Source organism: Aricia agestis, chromosome 4 (assembly GCF_905147365.1).
Source record: "Aricia agestis chromosome 4, ilAriAges1.1, whole genome shotgun sequence".
NCBI classification, from domain to species: Eukaryota; Metazoa; Arthropoda; class Insecta; order Lepidoptera; family Lycaenidae; genus Aricia; species Aricia agestis.
Window position 1 is genome coordinate 7,445,964 of NC_056409.1, and position 22,585 is coordinate 7,468,548.

The 22,585-nt window shown below is 37.9% G+C and overlaps 1 protein-coding gene across 1 annotated transcript; it reads right to left on the minus strand.

The window, feature by feature from the left end:
• Window positions 1-953: 953 nt before the first annotated feature.
• Window positions 954-20,733, minus strand: LOC121726465 (histone deacetylase 11). Its single transcript, XM_042113855.1, has 9 exons — window positions 20,602-20,733; window positions 19,554-19,607; window positions 19,354-19,477; window positions 19,160-19,270; window positions 18,926-19,017; window positions 4,727-4,931; window positions 3,986-4,152; window positions 2,919-3,027; window positions 954-1,466 (listed from the first exon to the last, which is right to left on the minus strand). The coding sequence occupies exons 2-9, from the start codon at window positions 19,559-19,561 to the stop codon at window positions 1,284-1,286; spliced, it is 999 nt and encodes a 332-aa protein (XP_041969789.1). The 5' UTR covers window positions 19,562-19,607; window positions 20,602-20,733; the 3' UTR covers window positions 954-1,283.
• Between the last annotated feature and the right edge of the window lie 1,852 nt (window positions 20,734-22,585).

Here is a 22,585-nt window from a genome sequence, read left to right on the forward strand (position 1 = left end):
TTAAAATATTAGTTTTTTTTTTTGTGAAAATGAATGATTAAGAAGCGATTAGCATAAAGAAAAAAATTAGGTCAAGTAGCCTATTGCGGCCGCGATTCACGGATGCAACGCGCCGTAAACACGACGCGAACAAATACGGCCCTCTACACTCGCAATCTTCGCATTTACGTTCGCGCATTTGAGTAAAATGGACGTTGAAGTCACTGTTGCTACTGCTCTGACATTGTGTGCGACAGCGAATAAAAGCGAGTGTGGATGACGTTAGCGTTCGTACTTCGCGAGCCCTTTGTCGCGGGCCAAAAAACCGACACCGGACGAAGAAAGCCGCGAAGCGCTAACGCGAAGCCACGAAGCGCGAACGCGAAGCCACGAAGCGCGAAAGCAAAGCCACGAAGCGCGAACGCGAAGCCGCGAAACCGTCCACACTCGCGGTTCGCGGGCTTTCGCGTCGCGAGTGTGGAGCCCGCTTATTAAGAGGAGTCCACACCGCCCTTTTTTCCATACAAACGTTGTCCCCTGTTTCCTCCCTGGATAATGCTAGTAGAGTTATAATTTTTTTCCTGAATATCTACGGCCACTAATACAATGTCCCTATGTTTTCTTTTTTTTCATAATTGAATTATTAAATAAGATATGAACGTTCAAAAACCCAAAAAAATGGCCAGATTTTCCGCTGTGTTCAAACGTCCAGAAAACAGATTTGGCTAGATTATACAAAAAAAGCAAAACATAGGAACACAGCTCAAGCCTTTTTTTAATCTTTAATGAAAAAAATACTTAAATCGGTTAAGTTTTGGAGAAGGAATCAGGGGACAACGAATCGTTGATTTTCTGGATTTTCTGCAGTTGTCTCTATCGCGTTCTACGGTATAGGCTTGAGGTAAGGGAGACAGCTATAGATATTACACGTACTTTTTTTTCATTTCTCTAGCCCCTGGTGTATCCTCTTAACTAATAAGTAATAACTCGAATCAGCGCGGCGGAAGTGTAAGCCTTGTTCAATATTTTACACCACCTATTGGTTTGGCACAGTTATCTTAATAATCTGTAGCTTATATGAAATAGTTTTATGGGAAAATATTTATTTATCTTCTTTGGCACCTAAGTTAGAATTTTCTGTTGTATTAGGCCAAGATTTAATAATAATAATGAATTTATCAATTCATAATACTAACAATTTAAGTACTTACCTATCACAGATAAAAAAGCCGAGAAAGCTAAATGTTATACTATTAATCAATACTGAAAACTCCATATCTAGATGCTATCGTCTAGAAAAAAAGTTATTTGCTTTGAATAATTGGAGTTGGAGGTCCACTTATAAGGCCCTGAGCGCTGAGATTCATGATGGAGTCAGCTATGATGCGAGCGGTTTTCTTCAGATACCCTCCGCTAGTCAACATCACTATGGGAATGTTGAGCTCCTTGCAAACATAGAACACAAACTGATCGCGGTGTACTATGCCCTGTAAGTATATAAAGCAGAATTAATTCATATAATTTTTATTTCTTTCGTACCTACTTCTATGTTTAATATTAATGCCTCCGTGGTCTAGTGGTTTAAAGAGCGTGGCTCTCGACTCGGAGGTCGTGGGTTCAATTCCCGCGTTGGAAACTTGTTATTTTCAAGTTTGGTTAGGACAATGCAGGCTGATCACCTGATTGTCTGACAAGTAAGATGATCTATGCGTCGGATGGGCATGTAAAAGAGTCGGTCCTGCGCCTGATCTCTCGCCAGTCGTGTCGGTCTTCCGCAGTGCCGTAAACAGCCTTTTTTATGAAAGGGGGCAAACGAGCAAACGGGTCACCTGATGGAAAGCAACTTCCGTCGCCCATGGACACTCGCAGCATCAGAAGAGCTGCAGGTGCGTTGCCGGCCTTTTAAGAGGGAACAGGGTAAGGAAGGGATGGGAAGGGAATAGGGGAGGGTAGAGAAGGAACAGGGTAGGGGATTGGGCCTCCGGTAAACTCACTCACTCGGCGAAACACAGCGCAAGCGCTGTTCACGCCGGTTTTCTGTGAGAACGTGGTATTTCTCCAGTCGAGCCGGCCCATTCGTGCCGAAGCATGGCTCTCCCACGTCTATACGTTTTTAGATATTATTAATAAGTACCCAGAGTAATGTATAGGCCTATTTTATTTTTGGAATCGAGCACTAGGGACGCAGCGGAAACTTATCGGGAGCTAACCGAAAAAATAATAGTCCTGATTCTGCCTGGTCAGGCCATTCTTGCGCCCCCCCCAGAGTCTACGCCCTGTGCCTGGGCACCGGTGGCACCGCCCTATTTACGGCGCTGGTCTTCCGTCCCACTGGGTTATGAGAGAAAATTTGGGCACTATAAAATTACTCCTGCGTAACTGGCCTGGTTTCAATGAAACTGGCCACCGTCACCGAAATCGGTGTGGGGAGTATTATTGTTATGTTTAATCTTCCATTATAATTACATTGACGAATGCGGGTCTAAAAGGGACTCTAGACGATCATGCAGCATGCTGCATAACATGCGTTACGTGCTGTCATGTACGCATGATCGTTTATTGTATTGATTGATGTGAATGACATGCAAACTACGTGCTGTACAGCGATTGACGATTTGCTTAATTTTTTGTCCTGCAATACATGTAACATGCATGACATGCGCGCATGATCGTTTCGCGATCAAAATGCTGAAATGTCTCTGAGTACGGCGGTATGAACCCTAAAGTTGAGCACTAAGCGACACTACGCGACGCGACACTTCACGTTCTATACGACTGACGTTTTGTGAAACGTTGCGTCGCTGTGCCGCGCAGTGCGGCTTATGTCAAATGATATAAGAATATTTGGCTGAGACGTGTCGTGTCGCGTCGCTGCAGCGTAGTATTAGTGTGGTCTCGCCTTCATAATAGTATATTAGTTTAACGGAAAAAGAACTTACAACATCAGTGACACTTAAATGTCCAAGGGGATCCGACTCCAGAATGTCTGTGCCAGCATTGTACACCAAAATGTCGGGGGTAAAGTCTTTCAGAGCTGCTTTTAGATTCCTGGAAGAAAATAAAAGTTTCCATCTTAAGTAGTCAGTAGAATAAAATTGCACATTTTCTTGCTTAAATCTATACTAATCTATACTAATATTATAAATGCGAAAGTTTCTCTGTCTGTCTGTCTGTCTCGCTTTCACGCCAAAACTACCGAACCGATTGTAATGAAATTTTGTATACAGATAGTTTAAAGCCTGAGAAAGGACATAGGCTACTTTTTTACTGGAAAAAAGGGTTGTAAGGGGGTGAAAATACGAAAATTTGTTCAAATTAAGTTAGTTCCAAAAATTCATACTAGATGGCGCCGTGCGTCTCTTACATCGCGCTAACGCTTGCCCAACATCTTTCTATAAGAGGTGATATCATCATACGTTTGATTTTCGATTATTTCGATTAATATTTCTTTTTTACGTTATTTAATAAGTCAGTAGTGTCAGTACTTTATATTTTATACAGTGACGTAACCTTAAACCTATCAATGATAAATAGTTTATGGGTAAAGTTGTGCAATTGGGGGGCTGAATAAGCTTTAAAATTTGGCATAAAATATAAAGTTTAATTTTAAAAAAATGAAATATTATGTGCACACTGCACAGCTGTTTTGATTTAAGGGGTACCAGGGTTTTTTTTATAAAAGCTTTTGACACCAATTTTGTTGACATCGCGCGCTATAAACTGAAGTCCACGCGGACGAAGTCGCGGGCAACAGCTAGTATAAAATATCTGGGACTTTTAATTATTTCTAGAAATAAAGGCTAAAGCGCACTAAAGTGGTACTACTAATATTATATATTCTGTGCTTCAGTGTGTTTCATTGTATGGTAGGTATGGAAATACAGTGCACTACGCGTCAACGAATTACGAAATTGCACAAACCTGAACTTTACTACTATGCGTGACGTGTTACTCCTCAGCTCTGCTACGAAGTGCGGTCTTACCAAAACAAATAGAAAATGCTTACTTTTTCATTTTGATCAAGTACTCTGTATCCTCAACTAGGTAGCCAAGCTCGACCTTCCTCCGTATCGCTTGTTTGGCGTGACTGTCTCGCGGGTAGATGTGTTTATTGTACATGTCCATTATGTACACCTCGGGCACTCCAATGAAATCCCTTTCATAACCATTGCCCTAAAAATAAGGTAATTTGCAATTTGGCACATAGTTAACAAGTTTATATGACAATACCAAGAGTAAGCCTGAATCGCATTATCTATGTTTCTAAAATCGATGCAACATTTTTTTTTTCTTTTTATTAAATAAAGGGGGCAAACGAGCAAACGGGTCACCTGATGGAAAGCAACTTCCGTCGCCCATGGACACTCGCAGCATCAGGAGAGCTGCAGGTGCGTTGCCGACCTTTCAAGAGGGAATAGGGTAATAGGGGAGGGTAGGGAAGGGATAGGGGATTGGGCCTCCGGTAAACTCACTCACTCGGCGAAACACAGCACAAGCGCTGTTTCATGCCGGTTTTCTGTGAGAACGTGGTATTTCTCCGGTCGAGCCGACCCATTCGTGCCGAAGCATGGCTCTCCCACGTATGGAACATAATGAAGCACATTTAAAATGTCTTTCTATCAAAAGATCTTCTTTCAGGACTTGCTTGTTACTACAGTATTCCCATAACATATGTAGATACTATATTAGCTATAGACTGTAAATTTAAGTACTTATATTGAAAACGAGAACTACATCCTTAGTATACCTGATGGGCGTCCAAATCAACAATCATAACATTTTGTACACTTTTGTATGCCATCAAATATTTGATGAGCATTGTGATATCAGCGTATGGACAGAACCCACCACCCTTATCCCCGCTACAGTGGTGGAAACCTCCACCAACATTGATCGCCCAGCCTCTTTCCAAAGCCAGCTTACCAGCCAACACGGAGCCACCAGTTTGAAGCCTGAAACGAAAAATAAGACTTCATAAATTAAATTAGTACTTGTATCTATATTATATAGCTTATAATGTAGGTACTAACTACTAGCTTTATCAGCGTAACTTTACCTGCGTCAATATTAACATGATCTCTACAATTATATATTTAATCTTTATGGACTGAAATTCAGTAGTTTTTGCATGAAAGAGCAACAAAGATACACAATTATTCAAAAAGTAATGCATATAGGTATTAGTATGAAGTAGGATGGTGGGCTTATGTTTTTACATAAACCCACAATCCTTAACAGAGACTCACTAAGCCATAACAGAGAATCATATTCGCTTAGAAGGCTATTTAAAATACTGCTTATATTATGTCTTGTTATGCTCTAAATATTTGATTGCAATCTAATATATAAAATTCTCATTGTGTTTGTGAGCGAACTCTTCCAAAACGGCTAAAACCATTTTTAATCTTGTATGTATAATGTATATTTGTTAGCAGGGCTCGGAACCGGTTTGAAAATACCGGTTTATTTCGGTTAAAAACCGGTAAATATATCGTTCTTTTATTTACCGGTTAAACAAGCGAACGGTTTTTACGTAACCCAAATGGCAAAAGTTACCGGTTACTAACACACAAACGATTTTGAAAACCCAAATTAACTGGTTAATTCTTCGATCGCGCTTCTTGGAAATCTATTTTTATCACTTATCGCGGCCCGCTTGTGCCGCTTGGGAGTTGATAAGATAATTTCGCAATTATTTTCACTTATCTTTTATAAATTTTAGAATGTTTTATTATTTTTTTTTTTAATTTAAAAAGAAATGTTACATTTGACATACAGAGATCTAAGGGCCGGGAGTCGGGACACAAAAACACGATACGACTGCGTATCGTGTTTTTGTGTCCCGGCCCTGAGGTCCAAAGCTAAAACACGGGCGGATAGGGGCGCGGGTGCGGGCGCACGCGTCGAATGACCGCCGTGGTCCACGAATCCGCGAGCGGGCACCCGTCGCGTGCGCCCACCTCATTTAGCGCTGCTAGTATAATTTTTATCTCAAGCGTGTACAGTTGTGTCGAGTAGATTACCATGGATTAGTTACTAATTTACTGCGAAAAGCGTACGCCCGCGCCATGTGCCCGCCGTACACCGTAATTTAACGGCCGTAATAAGCCTCCGCGCGGCATTTTTAGGTAGCGCGCGCGGCTTCAAAACCGAGCACGTCACACTGATTATTTTTAAGGTATTAAATATTAATTTAAAAAGCTTATGGTGTATTCCGAACACTTCAAAGAATTCGCTCCCGTTGGAAATTTAACTTAAAGTTAATTTTTCAACAAATTGGACAAATGTTAACTAACGAAATTTTCTCGAACTTCCGTCCTCATTGTACATTAAAAAAATGTTTAAATAATTTTTGTAAAAGGGCGATTCCATTATCGCGGGTGCAACAGTTTGACACACTTATAGCTTCCTACAGGCAAAATGAAGCATATTAATTAATAAAATATCCCTTGAAGGGATACACTTTAACTAGTTTAACAATGATTTATAAATGAAAACCTCATCAAGTGTATGAATGGCCACAAAACAGGTTTGAAGTGCTGTCGCGGGTGCAACCAATTTGACCCTCCATTAAGAACTGTGATGAGTTCATATGTGAATAATGTTTAGTGCGAAACTTTTACAAAATAACTTGCCTATATTTCAAAATAGCATAAAACAGAAACTATGTAACTAGATAAAAGTAATTATAGTAATAAGTACTAGAAATTATTAACATTTCTACGATCGCGGGCGCAACATCAAAATTCTCAAATATGTTAAAGATGAATTATATCGTAATTCTCTAACAAATTTGAAAATTTTCGACATGGAATATATAATAATACTAGTAAGTTTGTAATAAAACTGCACAAAATTGCAGTTTTTTTTTTAATTTTCAGTTGTTTATTGGCCTTACAAAATTAATCGTCTAAATCACTCAAAACGATTGAATAATGTAATTCATACAAAAGATTTCTACGTATTGCTGTATAACTATACTACAACTAAACATTGATTTGAAATATACGCTATTTTAATTTCAAAATATGGGAAAAAACATCGTGTCCCTTAGATGATATTGTTTAAAAACGCTCTAAATTATTCGAATTCCATTTTTTACCGATAAAAGTTGTTTTTTTTAGTAAATACACATCTTCTTACGTATATTGCAATTAAAAAATGTAATAATTTTTATCTCAAGCGTGTACAGTTGTGTCGAGTAGATTACCATGGATTAGTTACTAATTTACTGCGAAAAGCGTACGCCCGCGCCATGTGCCCGCCGTACACCGTAATTTAACGGCCGTAATAAGCCTCCGCGCGGCATTTTTAGGTAGCGCGCGCGGCTTCAAAACCGAGCACGTCACACTGATTATTTTTTAAGGTATTAAATATTAATTTGAAAAGCTTATGGTGTATTCCGAACACTTCAAAGAATTCGCTCCCGTTGGAAATTTATTATATTATATTATATATTATATATAATTTATTCATACAAAAGATTTCTACGTATTGCTGTATAACTATACTACAACTAAACATTGATTTGAAATATACGCTATTTTAATTTCAAAATATGGGAAAAAACATCGCGTCCCTTAGATGATATTGTTTAAAAACGCTCTAAATTATTCGAATTCCATTTTTTACCGATAAAAGTTGTTTTTTTTAGTAAATACACATCTTCTTACGTATATTGCAATTAAAAAATTTAACTAATGCTCATTTTAAAAATTCTCGTTGAGGGCCGTCTGTAGCGGAATGGCCCAAAAATGTTTCAGTTCGTGGAGCCCTTTTTATAAGTACACATACAGATCACGCCATAAAAGTTGAAAAAAAAATCAATACTTTGTTTAAATAATAATTTTATAACTTTTTATACAAAAAAATAGAAATCCAAGTAATATTGTCAAAAAAAATTGTTTCATTTATCATCACATAATTGTTTTATATTATAGTTCAAGTGCGTTTTATGATGATATGCGTGATATTGTACTTATACAGATATGTTACGTCCATACTACTTTCCGGCTTAAATCTCTTCCGAATAATTTTCAAATTCAAAATTGCAGACATTGACAAATTTGACAGATGAGTGAAACAAAAGACCATTTACGTAAAAAAGACAGTTCTATTTTTAAACGTCGAATTGTATCGCTGTCTCTTTTTTCGTCTGAGCTATGACGAAAATTCGATTCTTTCCAGATTGTTCAAAAAAATAATTGAAAATGTAAATAATCGAGGTATTTATTGCAATCAAGACATTGCAATTTATTTAGGTAAGACAAGACGCGGCACATTCGTGACTGCGCTCGATGCAGACTAAACAACAGACGGCCCAATGGGGCCGTATTTGAAGCTTCACAACGCGCGCGGTAGTAACATATCTGGTTTGAGTAGGTATTTCATCATTGCGTGACACTTTATAATTGACAATATTAGGGAAGTTACCTAACAAAAATTAATCGACAGTTTAAAAATATCGAATCACTTGGTAAAGGATATTGCAATCGAAATTATCGATTTCGTACTGACATTTCAGTGGTGCCGGCGATTTAAGATGGCTGCCCTTTTTTATCGATTGGATTTCGATTCAACAGAGTCAATCTCTATTGACATAAGTTCCGTTTCATGCATATGACATTTTTCAAATGTTTTCGTAACAATCATTTTATACTTACTCCTATTTCACAGTTAAAATTTATAATTTTTATTAATAAGTTAGCATTTAGCATCTTTTCATTTTTATTCATTTACAATTATAGGAAACATTTGTTTTTGTAGATGGAATATAATTTATTACATTTTGATTTTTTTTGTTTTCTTGTAAAAAAAACCCGTAGCAAGGAACATGAAAACTGTCACCCATATCATCTTAGAACGCACAAACTATAATGAAATACATGTATTAACTAAAAAAAATTTTTCCGCCATTTTTGTTTACAAAAAAATTATGAACAAATGGAATATTTCGATGCTTTTAAAAATTTCTTTTTCTTAACTTTATGCTCTAGAAAATATTAGGATTTTTAGAATTAACTTTTTTTCTTAATAACAATATTTAATTGTATATAATCGTTTTTTAAAAGCATCGAAATAGTCCATTTGTTTATACATTTTTGGTGGATTTTTTAAAATAAATAAGTACATGTGCCTTTCACTGATGTAAAAACAATTATGTGATGATAAATGAAACCAATTTTTTTTTACAATATTACTTGGATTTATAGTTTTTTGTTCAAGTTAAAAAATGGGAACAAATATAATGACCACCAAAAAATGCACTGGTACCCTGAACTTGTTTACCAAAAAAAGATAATTAACACCAAAAAAATAAAGTCTAAAATTGCAATACTACCAGCTATTTTAGTCATGACAACACTTCTAATTGTAATCGAACACCAAATATAGTAAATGATCACCAAATAAAGTGAATGTTCACCAAATATAGTAAATGATCACCAAATATTGTAAATGATCACAAAGTATAGTAAATGATCACTAAATATAGTAAATGATCACCAAATATAGTAAATGATTTTCAAAAACCGGTTTTCCGGTTTTTTGGTATTTTTGCGGTATTTCTTTATTCATTAAAAAAAGCGCTAAATCCTATACAATTTAATCGAATATACAAAAAAAATATTAAAATCAACTTGTTTACTAAAGTTTAACAGTTACACAGTGTTCTGTTCCATACACTAAACAAATAACTAAAAAAAATGTTCCTTAAGTATACTTAAAATAACCAACAATTTAAACATTAAAAAAGCGACTATCATTTACATAATATAAGTTTCTAGTGATGGAATCCAGACAGACCCGGAGAAGCTGGAAGCAGTTCAAAATTGGCCAACCCCTAAGAACAAAACCGAAGTGCGGGCATTTCGCGGCCTATACAGGCGTTTTGTTAAGGGATTCTCAGTTATAGCCAATCCATTATACCGGCTGACATAAGATAAATAACAATTTAGTTAGGATGAGACTTCTGAAGGTTTTTTTTAGAAACTCAAGAAACATCTGTGTGAAACACTAATCCTGGGGTATCTACAAACTGAAGGTCAGTTTATAGTCGACACGGATGCAAGCCACACGGCCATCGGAGGGGTGTTATCTCAGAAACAGGGTGAAAGAGAAGTTGTTATTGCATATTTCAGCAAATCTTTATCTAAGCCATAGAGAAACTACTGTGTGACAAGAAGGGACTTCTTGGCTGTCGTAAAGACGCTATAACACTTCAACAAATATTTCATCGGCAGACAGTTTTTACAGCAAACTGATCACTCAGCCTTGAAGTGGCTACTGAAATTCAAGAATCCAGAAGGTCAAGTAGCTCGATGGATTGAACAGCTCCAGGAGTTTGACTTCAAGACGGAACACCGCAGCGGAAAGACGAATGCCGACGCACTTTCCGAAGGCCGTGTTCGGAAGACTGCAAATATTGTGTTAACACAATATTTGCAGTATTCCTGCTTAAGCAGGAATCTAACGAAGCAACAATAAAGTTAACGAGAACAAGTCCTTTGGGTCTCTGGGAGAATAATGCTATGAGGGAGGCTCAAGAAAGAGATGACGACCTTCGGCACATCATCACATGGAAGAAACAGGGTGACGTAAAACCAACCTGCCAGCCTAGCATACGCCAACGAGATATCTCGTGGATATCTCACTCTTGAGCGTAGTGATATTGTCGATATTGATATATATCTCTTTTTCGCTAACATGCGTACGTCGAGACTCGAGAGATAAATTTCTCGTTAGTATATAGTTCGTTAGTATATAGACAAAAATAGCACATATAAAAAATAAAAATAAATTATCTCTAATTTTGACGACAGACATAAAAATGTATGTCATGTTAGGGTCAATAGAGACGAAGTGATAAACCAGTTAACATCGAGAAAACGTGTAGAGTGAGATATCTCGTTGGCGTATGCTAGCACGGCTGGAGTGAGGTTGCACCCACTGGCGCTGTCACTAAGGCGTACTGGGCGCAATGGGACAGTCTGATACTTCAAAACGAAATACTCTACCGGAAATGGAAGAAGACTAACGGCATAGCGTTCCATCTTCAGATAGTTGTCCTAAGAACGAGAGTACCAGATGTTATTCATGAAATACACATCATAAGAGTCAGCACTCAGCAGGTCTTTCTCTCCAAATCCTTCAAACCTGCTAGGGTTCGAAGGATTTGGAGAGAAAGACATTATTATAATAATAATAAGTGACAAAGAAATATGCCAACACAATACTCACACACACACACAGCAAAACTATTATTTTACTAGTAGTTGATTTTGAGTGTACTGGTATACTTTCAATTGTTTCATAAATCATTATATTGTGTTGCAAACACGTGTGCGTATACAAAAAAAACCATTTAAGCTAAAATACCGAAAAACCGGTATTTTTCTGTTTAGCACCGGTATTTAAAATTTTTCTAAATGGTGCGGTATTACCGGTTTTCTGGTAATACCGATTACCGGTATCCATGCCCTAGATACAGCCTAGGCCCTAGAGAAAGACAGATGGACGGATAGACGGACAAACATCGTAGTCTCAGTAATAGAGTCCCGTTTTTTGGGTTCCGTATCCAAAGGGTACAAAGTACGGGACTCTTTTACTAAGACTTCGATGTCTGTCTGTCCGTCTGTCTTCTTCTCTTTAATAGGATATTTGCTAAATAAAAATATATTTGATTATAATTTTACATTTTTGCATAAATAGGATAGCGAGATAATAAATCTTTGGTGACCATTTTACATTAAAACGCTAGTATAATGTTGGTGATCATTTACTAATTTTGGTTTTAAGATGTTAAATCTTTGGTTATCATTTTACATTAAAATGGTGGTCTGTATTTTGGTGATCGTTTACTATTTTTGTCTGTGAAATGTTACTATTTCTGGTGATCAGTTAATTATAAGCCTTAAAAAAATATTATAAACAAAGTATTTTTTTTTTTTTACTTTTATGGCGTGATCTTGTTAAGTATGTTTGTATAATATACTAGATGTCCCGCGCGGCTTCGCCCGCGATAGTTAGGAATTTTACAGAAACCGTACATTTTCCCATAAAAATAGCTATACTCCCTATTTTTATGGCAATATTTCACGTAAATATTGACATAAACATTGCTCCAGTAGTTCGTGAGATAAACCCTTTTTAATATTTCCCCCGTTTTTCCCACATTTTCTTGAGTTTCTTCGGTCGTATTAGGTTAGCGTTATAATATAGCCTTATTTTTTTTTTATGAAATAAGGGGGCAAACGAGCAAACGGGTCACCTGATGGAAAGCAACTTCCGTCGCCCATGGACACTCGCAGCATCAGAAGAGCTGCAGGTGCGTTGCCGGCCTTCTAAGGGGTAATAGGGGAGGGTAGGGAAGGGAATAGGGGAGGGTACGGAAGGAAATAGGGGAGGGTAGTGAAAGGAAAAGGGTAGGGGATATGGCCTCCGGTAAACTCACTTACTCGGCGAAACACAGCGGAAGCGCTGTTTCACGCCGGTTTTCTGTGAGGACGTGGTATCTCTCCGGTCGAACCGGCCCATTCGTGCCGAAGCATGGCTCTCCCACGTCAAAAAGTCCCTTATTCGATAAATGAGCAATCTAACACTGAAATAAGTTTTTAAATCGGACCTGTAGTTCCTGAGGTTAGCGCGTTCAAGCAAACATAGTTTTCAGGTTTATAATATTAAAGTATAGATTTTTTTTAATTATCGCTTGACTATGAAAAGTACCAATAACAGGGTCATAATAGGCTCATAATCATGGGACGATGCATGGTATATGGTAGTGATGATGATGATGATGAATGTAATTTGCATAGTAGCATATGCTTTCCGTTCTTAAAACAACGCCGAAACTCCCAAACTTGTATCTTTAAAGAATCAGGAGTTTTCTCAGCACATTCCGAACCACAGTATACCAGGTATACCTCGGTTCAAAATCCTACTTTTTTATAGCATATGCTTAGAATACTTCTCACGAAACCGAAGTCACCACATGTTTTCCTATAAATTTTGAGGAGCTCCCTCGATTACTTATGGATCCTTTACAAGATCACCACTTTTGTGAATATAATACCAAATTGAGATGATACCCTATATACCAAAAGAAAAAATTTGAAAATTAGTTAACAAACGGTGGAGTAATCGTTGAACATAATAAAACGAATATAACACCACACCATTTTAAAAGTCGGTTAAAATTGTAGCCTATGTGTTATTATTATATATTAATAATAATAATAAGCCCGCAGGGCAGCTTGTGGCGAGCTGTTGGGGAGTAGCGACCCCACGAACCCGAGTGCTCCCAGGGAAGCCCCTGTTCTCCATCTCCGGCTTGCCTTCACCGGCCGGCCGGAGTGAACACTGACGGAGAATCAGGCCCTACCTCAGCCTTGCCTTAACCGGCCGGTCAGAGTGGAGTCGCAAGAGCTTCGGCTCGGAGGAAGGATGTGAAGCGTAAGTGGCGAGTGGGCGACGTGATGGGACCCTCTGAGGGTGCAAATAATCGGCGTTTAAAGTCCAGCGACACCTCTCCTGCCCCAAGCCGCTCTGTCAATGTTGCCGCCTCGGTGCACCGTGCGGACATTTTGAGGGGCCCATTCAAAGAGTTGGCGAGTCACGTCTGCCAACTTTATGATACATGTTTCCACGTTGTATCGGCAGACGCCATAGTCCTTCCATAGTCCCAGTTACCCAGGTCACGAGCACCTCACCCCCATAGCCCGGTATCATTTCTAATATCCATTGCCTGTAATAGACCTACACTGGCCGCTGGCTCTCTATGGTCGTACTCCCATAGTGCGGACAGGGAGAGTCGCGGCCAGTGTCACATAACATTTAGATTAAAACTGTGTAACGGGCCTCTACGTGTTGGCTTCGGCCCCACGCATGCCTTCCAAAGGTCCGGGATTTAATTGCCCGTGAGCAAGGAATACCTTACACAAATAATAAAAATAATAATAATAATAAGGGGGTGAATCCAGTCCCTCCTAGTTGGTGTCCCCGGGCAACACTTGGGTGCGCCACCCCACTCTCTTCGGGGTGAGGTACTCACGTGGCTGATCATCGGTTCTTTCTTTCTCGTCACTATCTTTTCGTCACTTTTTTATTAATCACTCCTTGTATTTGCATTTTTTTGTTTTTTTGGTTTAATTTTCACCCTCCTTTTTTTCTTCTCTACCTATATTTCCTTTTTAGTTAACTCTTCCTATTTTTGTTTTAATATAATAATATAATGAAAAATGCGACTACGTAATAGAAATATGTTACCCCAGGCGGGTACCGGCGCGAAAAGCAATGGAGAATCCCGCCCCGGGCCTTCGGGCCCGGGCTGTCCCTCGTATTCTGGGGGGAGCACCGTATCGCATCCTACTGCCCAGTCTAGTACTGCTGCAGAGAATACTAATTTTCAAACAATAAGCAACACATATTCATATCCTTCATCTCCTACCTCATCCGTCAGCTTGTTTCCATCGCTTCACCCTTCACCACAGTCATTCATGCTCAATAACTCATTTTCATCACGATCCACTACATTATCACCATTGTCAGAGGATGTTACACAGGAAGCAATTGCTACTAATCCTGTGTCCGTCTACGAGAAATAATTCTGAATACATTAATCCAAATACCGTAGATCATAATACTCTTTCTTACACAGCCTCATATCACAAACACTCCAGTAAGAAGTGTTTTGCAGGAAATGCTTCCTCCAACCACTCTCGCCGGAAAAAGTAGACAACGGATGAAATGGACTGATCAAATAAACAGAGAACTTTTCCGTTGCTACTACATTGTAACATCATGCGAAGCCAACCTCACAGCATTCAGACCATCACTCCATTAAAAAATTCACAGAGTCTTACCCTGAACTAAGGCACATATCTGAGCAACGATTTGCAGATCAAATCAGAGTTATACATCGCAATAACAGAATACCAAGTCATGAAAGAGCCAAGATAAAAAATACAGTAGCGCATTCGTTCGATTGTTCCAACGACCAGAACAATACAATGTGTGTGCATAGACACACAGCTTAGCCCCTGCGATATTCTGACAATCTCACATAATGCAACGGACGACCCAACTCTACAGCATTCTACAATTCAACCCACAAATAATAATCAACCCATAATTCTATCAAACTCTTCTATAACTGTAGAAAATGCAATAATACCACAGACAGACATACTCACAACTGACGCCGATCAAACGCAGAATAACAAAATTAGTCAAGTATTTACAGAAATGTTACTTAATTACGCCGACACAGATCCAACACTCAGACCGGCAATACCAAAAATCCAGACGGTAAATTTACTTAACAAGTTAATAGGAGAACATCTAGATGCGAAAGAAACACCAGATATAGCGGAAATCCACAGTGACATTTATTGCGCTGCAATAACAACTAAAACTCTACACACTAAACTTTTTTTTTTTATGAAAGAAGGGGGCAAACGAGCAAACGGGTCACCTGATGGAAAGCAACTTCCGTCGCCCATGGACACTCGCAGCATCAGAAGAGCTGCAGGTGCGTTGCCGGCCTTTTAAAACTAAATAACCCCCCTGAAAAAGATATAGCAAATAAAACAAGAGACCCGAAAATTCCAAAATGGCAACTACGAATTGAAAACAGAGTCAAGAAACTACGAAAAGAAATTGGACAGCTTACACGGTACCTTAAACGAAATCTTAGCCACACAAAACAACGAAAATTAAACCCTAACAATCTCACTGACGATCAAATAGTAGAATTTTTAGATACTCTGAAACAAAAACTGCAAGCACAATCAAAAAGACTCCGCCGACTTAAAATCAGTAACTCTAGAAGAACGGATAATTTACTTTTCACTAACAACCAAAAGCTCTTTTACCAAAATTTAAACACCAAAAACATTAAAATCACACAACCGCCTAGTACAGATTAAGGACTATTGGGAAAACCTATGGTCTAAACCAGCCCATCACAACCTACACGCTTCATGGCTTGATACCGAAATAAGTGAATGTCACAATATTAACCCAATGCCTGAAATCATAATAGATGGTAATGATGTCACATACGCCATAAAGAAGACTCTGAACTGGAAAGCACCAGGACCAGATAAAATTCAAAATTATTGGATAAAATATTTTACTTCAACACATCACTACATCGCAAAAGCATTCAATTCAGCCCTTCAGGATCCCAAATTAGTACCGCTATTTATGATGCAAGGAATAACATATCTAAAGCCTAAAGATAAAAATGATACAAAAAATCCGACTAAATACCGTCCAATTACCTGCCTTCCAACTCTTTACAAACTACTTACGTCAATAATCACACAAAAACTAAATACGCACATTACTGATAATAAAATAATCCCTGAAGAACAGCTCAATGGGCTGTAAAGAACAACTTATCATCGACGCCCAAATACAACTAAAAAAGATCATAAGAACCTTTATTACGCATACATAGATTACCAAAAAGCCTTTGATAGTGTCCCGCATTCTTGGTTGATACATGTCCTACAAATATATAAGATTAATAATACTTTAATTCACTTTCTACAGTACATAATGCATAAATGGTCTACTAAACTCAATCTAAGAACAGTCAATACCACCGTCAGTACCTCACCAATTAAAATTAAACGTGGCATTTTCCAAGGCGACTCACTAAGCCCCTTATAGTTTTTCTTAGCTTTAAACCCTCTATCTAAAACTCTGAATAGGTCAAACTTAGGATACATTATAGATAAAGCCAATAAAATCAAAATCACTCACCTTTACATGGACGACATAAAACTGTTCGCACCTGACATGCAACAACTGGAACACCTATTAAAATTAACGGAAAAATTTAGCGCTGATATTTACATGACATTTGGAACTGATAAATGTAAAATTAATTGCATTCTTATGGGCAAACATACACATATAGAACCACTCAACTTAGAACTACAAGAAGGAACAATAGACAGCATGCAAGCTAAAGACACATATAAGTAACTAGGTTATATACAAAATACAGCTATAGATCATAAAGAAATAAAAAATACTTTAAAAAATAAATACAGAGACTTAATAAAATTTTGAAAACTCAATTGTCAGGCCGAAAAAAAATTAAAGCTGTAAATACCTATGCGATCCCTATATTAACATATTCATTTGGAATTATCAGGTGGTCTGACACTGATTTGGAAGCTCTCAACACCGCAACCCGAACCGCTTGTTACAAACACAATATTCACCACATCCATTCAACAGTTGAAAGATTTACAATAAAGAGGAAGCAGGAAGGGCGTGGCTTTATAGACATAAAAAATTTACATTACACACAAATAGATAACCTCCGAAAATATTTCAAGACAAAAGCTACCACAAGCCCACTCCATAAAGCCATTGTAAGTCTACCTCATTCTGGAACACCGCTACAGTTTAATAATGACCAATTTGACCCTAAAAATAAAATAATTAAAATTGACAACAAAATAGAAAAATGGAAGAGCAAGGCTCTACATGGTAAGTTTCCGTACCAGTTAAGCCAGGACCATATCAAGCCGCGTCATTCTGTTGGTTAACTAAGGGCAACATTTATAGTGAAACAGAAGGGTTTTTAATAGCTATACAGGACCAAATAATCAAAACTCGCAATTACTCCAAATTTATCCTCAAAGAATTCGTAGAAACTGATAAGTGTAGATTATGCCACCAAACGACTGAGACAATAGACCATATTACTGAAGGATGCAGTGCACTAGCAAATAAAGAATATACTCACCGTCACGATAACGTAGCCAAACATATACATCAACTAATAGCAATCAAGTTTAACCTTATAGATACACATACACCGTACTACAAATACAAACCATCTAACGTTCTAGAAAATGACTCCGTAAAACTCTACTGGGATCGCGATATCGTCACAGACCGCACCATTCTAAGCAATAGACCAGACATAACCCTCACAATTAAATCTGAAAAAACCACTTACCTTATAGACGTCGCCGTTCCAAACACCAACAACCTGAAACAGAAACACACAGAAAAAATCCAAAAATACATACCGCTCGCAGATGAGATCAAACAAATGTGGCATCAAAACACAGTAAAAATAATCCCGATTGTCATCTCCTCAACCGGTGTTATTCCAAAAACGCTTGCCGCTGCACTTAAATCCCTTGACCTTCACAAAAACACATATATACAGTTACAAAAGTCAATCGTTATAGATACCTGCTCTATAGTCCCCCGCTTCCTTAATTCATCTTCATCCTTCCCTTCAACTCATATCAATTAATCTTTTTTCACACTACATGAACAGGATACTTGGCAATCGACCGTACCTGCTTCATTCTACCGGTTAAAGCCGAGACAAATCTATTTTAAATAATAATAATAATCTTTATTTAAAAACTTTTAGCATCTGTTACAATGTGTAGTTATAATATGACCTAGGAGTACAATATGAACTTACGAAGACAATAAATAACAGACTTTACACGTATTGTAGAACTTTGGCGCCTGCACTAGGCTGAGCCTGTCCTGCAGATCAGCATATATTGTATATATATATGGTGATCTGCAGAGAAAACCTTTAACCGAAATCGATTTCGGTTTGGGGTCAATGACCGAAACCGGTTTTGTTCTGCAACCGGTTTCCGAGCCCTGTTTGTTAGGCCTGAGAATAGGTCTTTACCTACTTATTATATTGCTAAGTGCATTTGTTGAATAAATAATATTAAAAAAAAAATTCAACTCGAGGCTGACGGCGGCCATTATAGTTTGTGCAACAGGACAGCAATACTTATTTTGTCACTTCAATAAAATATATTCTTTACAAATAAAGAACTACATTACAAATACAAATAATTTATATGGCAAAACAATGTTTGCTGGGTCAGCTAGTTGTACTTGTATGCTAATATAAATATTAGGAAGGTAGGTACAGTTTACCTACCTCATAGGTTTCAGATATGCCCTCTGTACAAGAATATTTGGAATGCACACTAGTATAGGAACCTCTGCTATCACGGCTACTCTGGCACTCCACTGAAAAGTGTGTAAACTAATTCTTAATCTCAATAAGTTTTAAATATGACAAATTAATATGAAAATTGTAAAATGTATAAACATAATATATTTAAAAGTAAAATATGTAAATACTTACTTAATTATAAGAAAGGAAACTTACTTTCAAGGATTTGAGATACCTCTTGGTGTGAACTGTCTTGAGATCAAAATCTTTTGCCTCCACAGGTTTTACAATACTGTCTTTGGTTATGAAATTAGCGTCCAATAAAAACTGAAACACAAAAATTAATAATACCTACTTAGGTACATTCATTTAAGCAACATTTTATTAATGTGTGAATTTATAATACTTACCTGAATAATGTTGTGCCATTTTTGTGCATCAAAAACATGAAATTTTTCAAAACCACCAAATGATACATTATACTTTTCATGATATACAATTGGCCATTGATCATCCCTGATGTCGAAGTACAAGCTAAAAGATGTACTTAAATAATCAAAAGCCTATACTTTACTGCCAAGAAATAACTATGAATGCCAAATAAATTTACCTGGTCATTCTAGTTTTATTAAAATGGTTGCTGTTACATTTGTATATTTACACACTACAAAGGAAAGTATATTATTATTTATTACATAGGATGGATTAATTACAGTGAACACATAAAAAGTCATGCAGACATTTTTTACTATGATATCTTATATCTTTAAACGAGCAATTCTTGTATATAAATATATATATATATAACTAGCGGCCCGTACCGGCTTCGCATGGGTGGTCATTGATTTTTAAATAATTTATTTTGATAAGAATTAATGCCATGAGTAAAATAAAGGTATTTAAATGTAGTCCAAAAACATTTCAAGATTTTTTAATAAAAAAATGGTTATTGTGCCTCACTCAGCATAGATAGGTAAGTATAGTGTGTCGTGGACTTTTTTGTAGATATTTAAAAGATCTACAATTACTTAGAACATTTTATGGTTCTATATTTTATAGTTTAGGCAGCGTACGCGAAAAAAGTAACATTTCTGGTAGATTTTTTACACCTTGCGTCCGAAAAACCTAAATATCTTACGGAACCCTATTTTTTCCAAAATAAAATTTAGCCTATGTTCAGCAGAATTAATGTAGGATTCCAATGGTAAAAGAATATTTCAAATCGGTCCAGTAGTTTCGGAGCCTATTCAAGGCAAACAAACAATCAAATCTTTCCTCTTTATAATAGTAGTGTAGATAGGAATCTCGGAATCGGCTCCAATGATTTTCATGAAATTTAGTACATAGGGGGTTTCGGGGGCGATAAATTGATCTAGCTAGGAATCATTTTTAGAAAATGTCATTTAATTCCTGTTTTATCGAATACCGAGCAAAGCTCGGTCAAATAGCCAATTATTATTTTACTGTGGACTGTGTAAGCGTGATAATTGCTGAGCGCAATGGGTATAAAATATAAATTATCAATAGTTTTAATATTATTATGTGATTATAAATATTTACATAAATTAAGTACTTAATGAATATCTTCTGAGTAAAAAGGAAGATTTCAATATGTAATTCACATTGTTCTTAGTTTGAAATTAAATAGCACCAGGTACCTATTTTATATATATAAGTAATCAATTCTCGCACAAAGCCAGTTTAGTGTCCTAAATTTATAATTGCTGTAAATAATAACAATAAAATCGCGGCAACAAAAATTTTATGCAAACCAATTTTATGTGGTTTGTTTTGTTATTCCATTTTCCAATTTTCTGCGAAATTTTGACACTGACAGTATGCTGACATACAGTGCACATGACAGCAAAAGTCAGAACAACCTATTGGACCATAGATTAAGTTCAATTAACATAATATTATTGTCCATATATGATAGAAATGTAAACACTAAAATACTATCTAAAATATACAGATATATTATATATACAAACTTTAAATATAAAACTATAAAAAGAAAAACTTGCCCAAGTCGTCCCCATCTGGCAGAGTGCCCAGCAAGCTGACAGCATTGCCACGTTGGATGGCAATTGCTATCCGCTGTGCCAGGTAGCTCCCAGCTCTGGGGTCTCGGGTGGCTTCAACAAGCTTCTTAGATATTCCTCTAAAAAGCTTATGTGCCCCGGACTCCATGCGCCTAGAGTTTCCACCCCAAACGGTTCAAATATAAGATCTCCGCTGAGGTTCTCATATTTGCGCCGCTTGAGGTTCTCTGCTTGGTTTGCGGCTGCGCCCGCACAACTCGAGGTGCTCTGAATATGGGACGAGGCGAGTGTGTCGACACAAGTAGCGTCCCACACAAGGGCCCGACCCACATTCCTGGGCACCAGGGTTATTCCTTCGGGTCTCTTGCCATCGTCGCGCGCCAAACCGGAGGGCTCCAGTATCGCTGGCACGCCGGCAGTGACAAGAGCCCGACGAATGAGGTCATTTAGGTTGTGATGCCGTGAAAAGCGTCCGGCACTTCGCGAGCAGCACAACCCGTGGTGACCATAGCTGTCAACGCGCGCGCCGCAAACACACTGATGGGGGACGACATGGGGGACACCAAGACGCAGGGCAGTGGCAAGACGGAATGTATTACGGTCCAGCAATGTTCCTGTGTTTTTAGATGGCAGTGCCTGCAGCCAAGCTCCCGACTCCCACCTCTCCACGGCCAAAAGTCGAGCCCGTTCTACGGCGCTGGTAGACGTGTTAAACAGTTTATTACGCACCAGTTCGCAGATGGGCTCGTCCCAGAGCCTTTGGGAGTGTTCTTGGGAACCTCGCTGCCGGCACTAGCAATGTCCCAGGCATCCTTGGCCTCGTCCGCAAAGGGAATGACGAATGGGCAAGATGAGGGCTCTAAGATTTTGGCTATTACTGCGCGATTTGCGTGGACCGAGGACAAGAACGCCGGTAAAGCTGTGTCCGATGTTTTTCGTATTCCCAGGCCACCGAACCTTACTGGTAGTGTAGCTTGGGTCCAGGAACGTTCATCAAATTTTATGTTTAAAATTGTGGAAAGCGTATGCTTTAGGGTGTCATCTAAGCTATGGAGAAGTTTTGGGAACTTCCAGAGCTGACAACACCGCAAAGCATACGTAAATTTTGGAACGAATAAACAATATCGAATCAGAGTAAATGCCATGTGACTGTTAATTTGGAGAAGACGATCTAAACTTTCACTAAAATTCCGTGTTTTTTCATTTATATAGTCCGGAAAAGAATCGGCTAGAACAGGTGAACCCAAGAGAAGAAGTGCACTCTTCTCAATCACTGATAATTCTGGGGCGACGGCCTTGAAACTGTATATTATCTCATCTCTATCCCCACAATCATCAGGGACAAAAAGTTCACACTTCCCCAGGTTCAAATCTAGGCTGATCTAGGCCTATAATTTTGAATTCGCGAATCAGAGTCTGAAAATCCGAAAATCTCCACTTTGGAGATCATTGAAATGATAGGCAGATATTTCTATAAATGAAACTACCAGATCTTCAAAGCTCACTGAAATATAATATTTAAAAAATGCGTGTTCACAAAATCAACATCTAGCTTGTCGCTAGCCATTAAGTTGTAAGAACTGATTGTTAGTTCCTTAGT

Bases quoted from the DNA above. Each gene is read 5' to 3' on its own strand.
- LOC121726465 (XM_042113855.1), bottom strand. The intron at 19,271-19,353 runs GTAAGTATTATA...TTTGTGTTTCAG, and splicing joins AATGGCACAACATTATTCAG to TTTTTATTGGACGCTAATTT. The intron at 1,467-2,918 runs GTAAGTTCTTTT...ATATACTTACAG, and splicing joins ATTTAAGTGTCACTGATGTT to GGCATAGTACACCGCGATCA.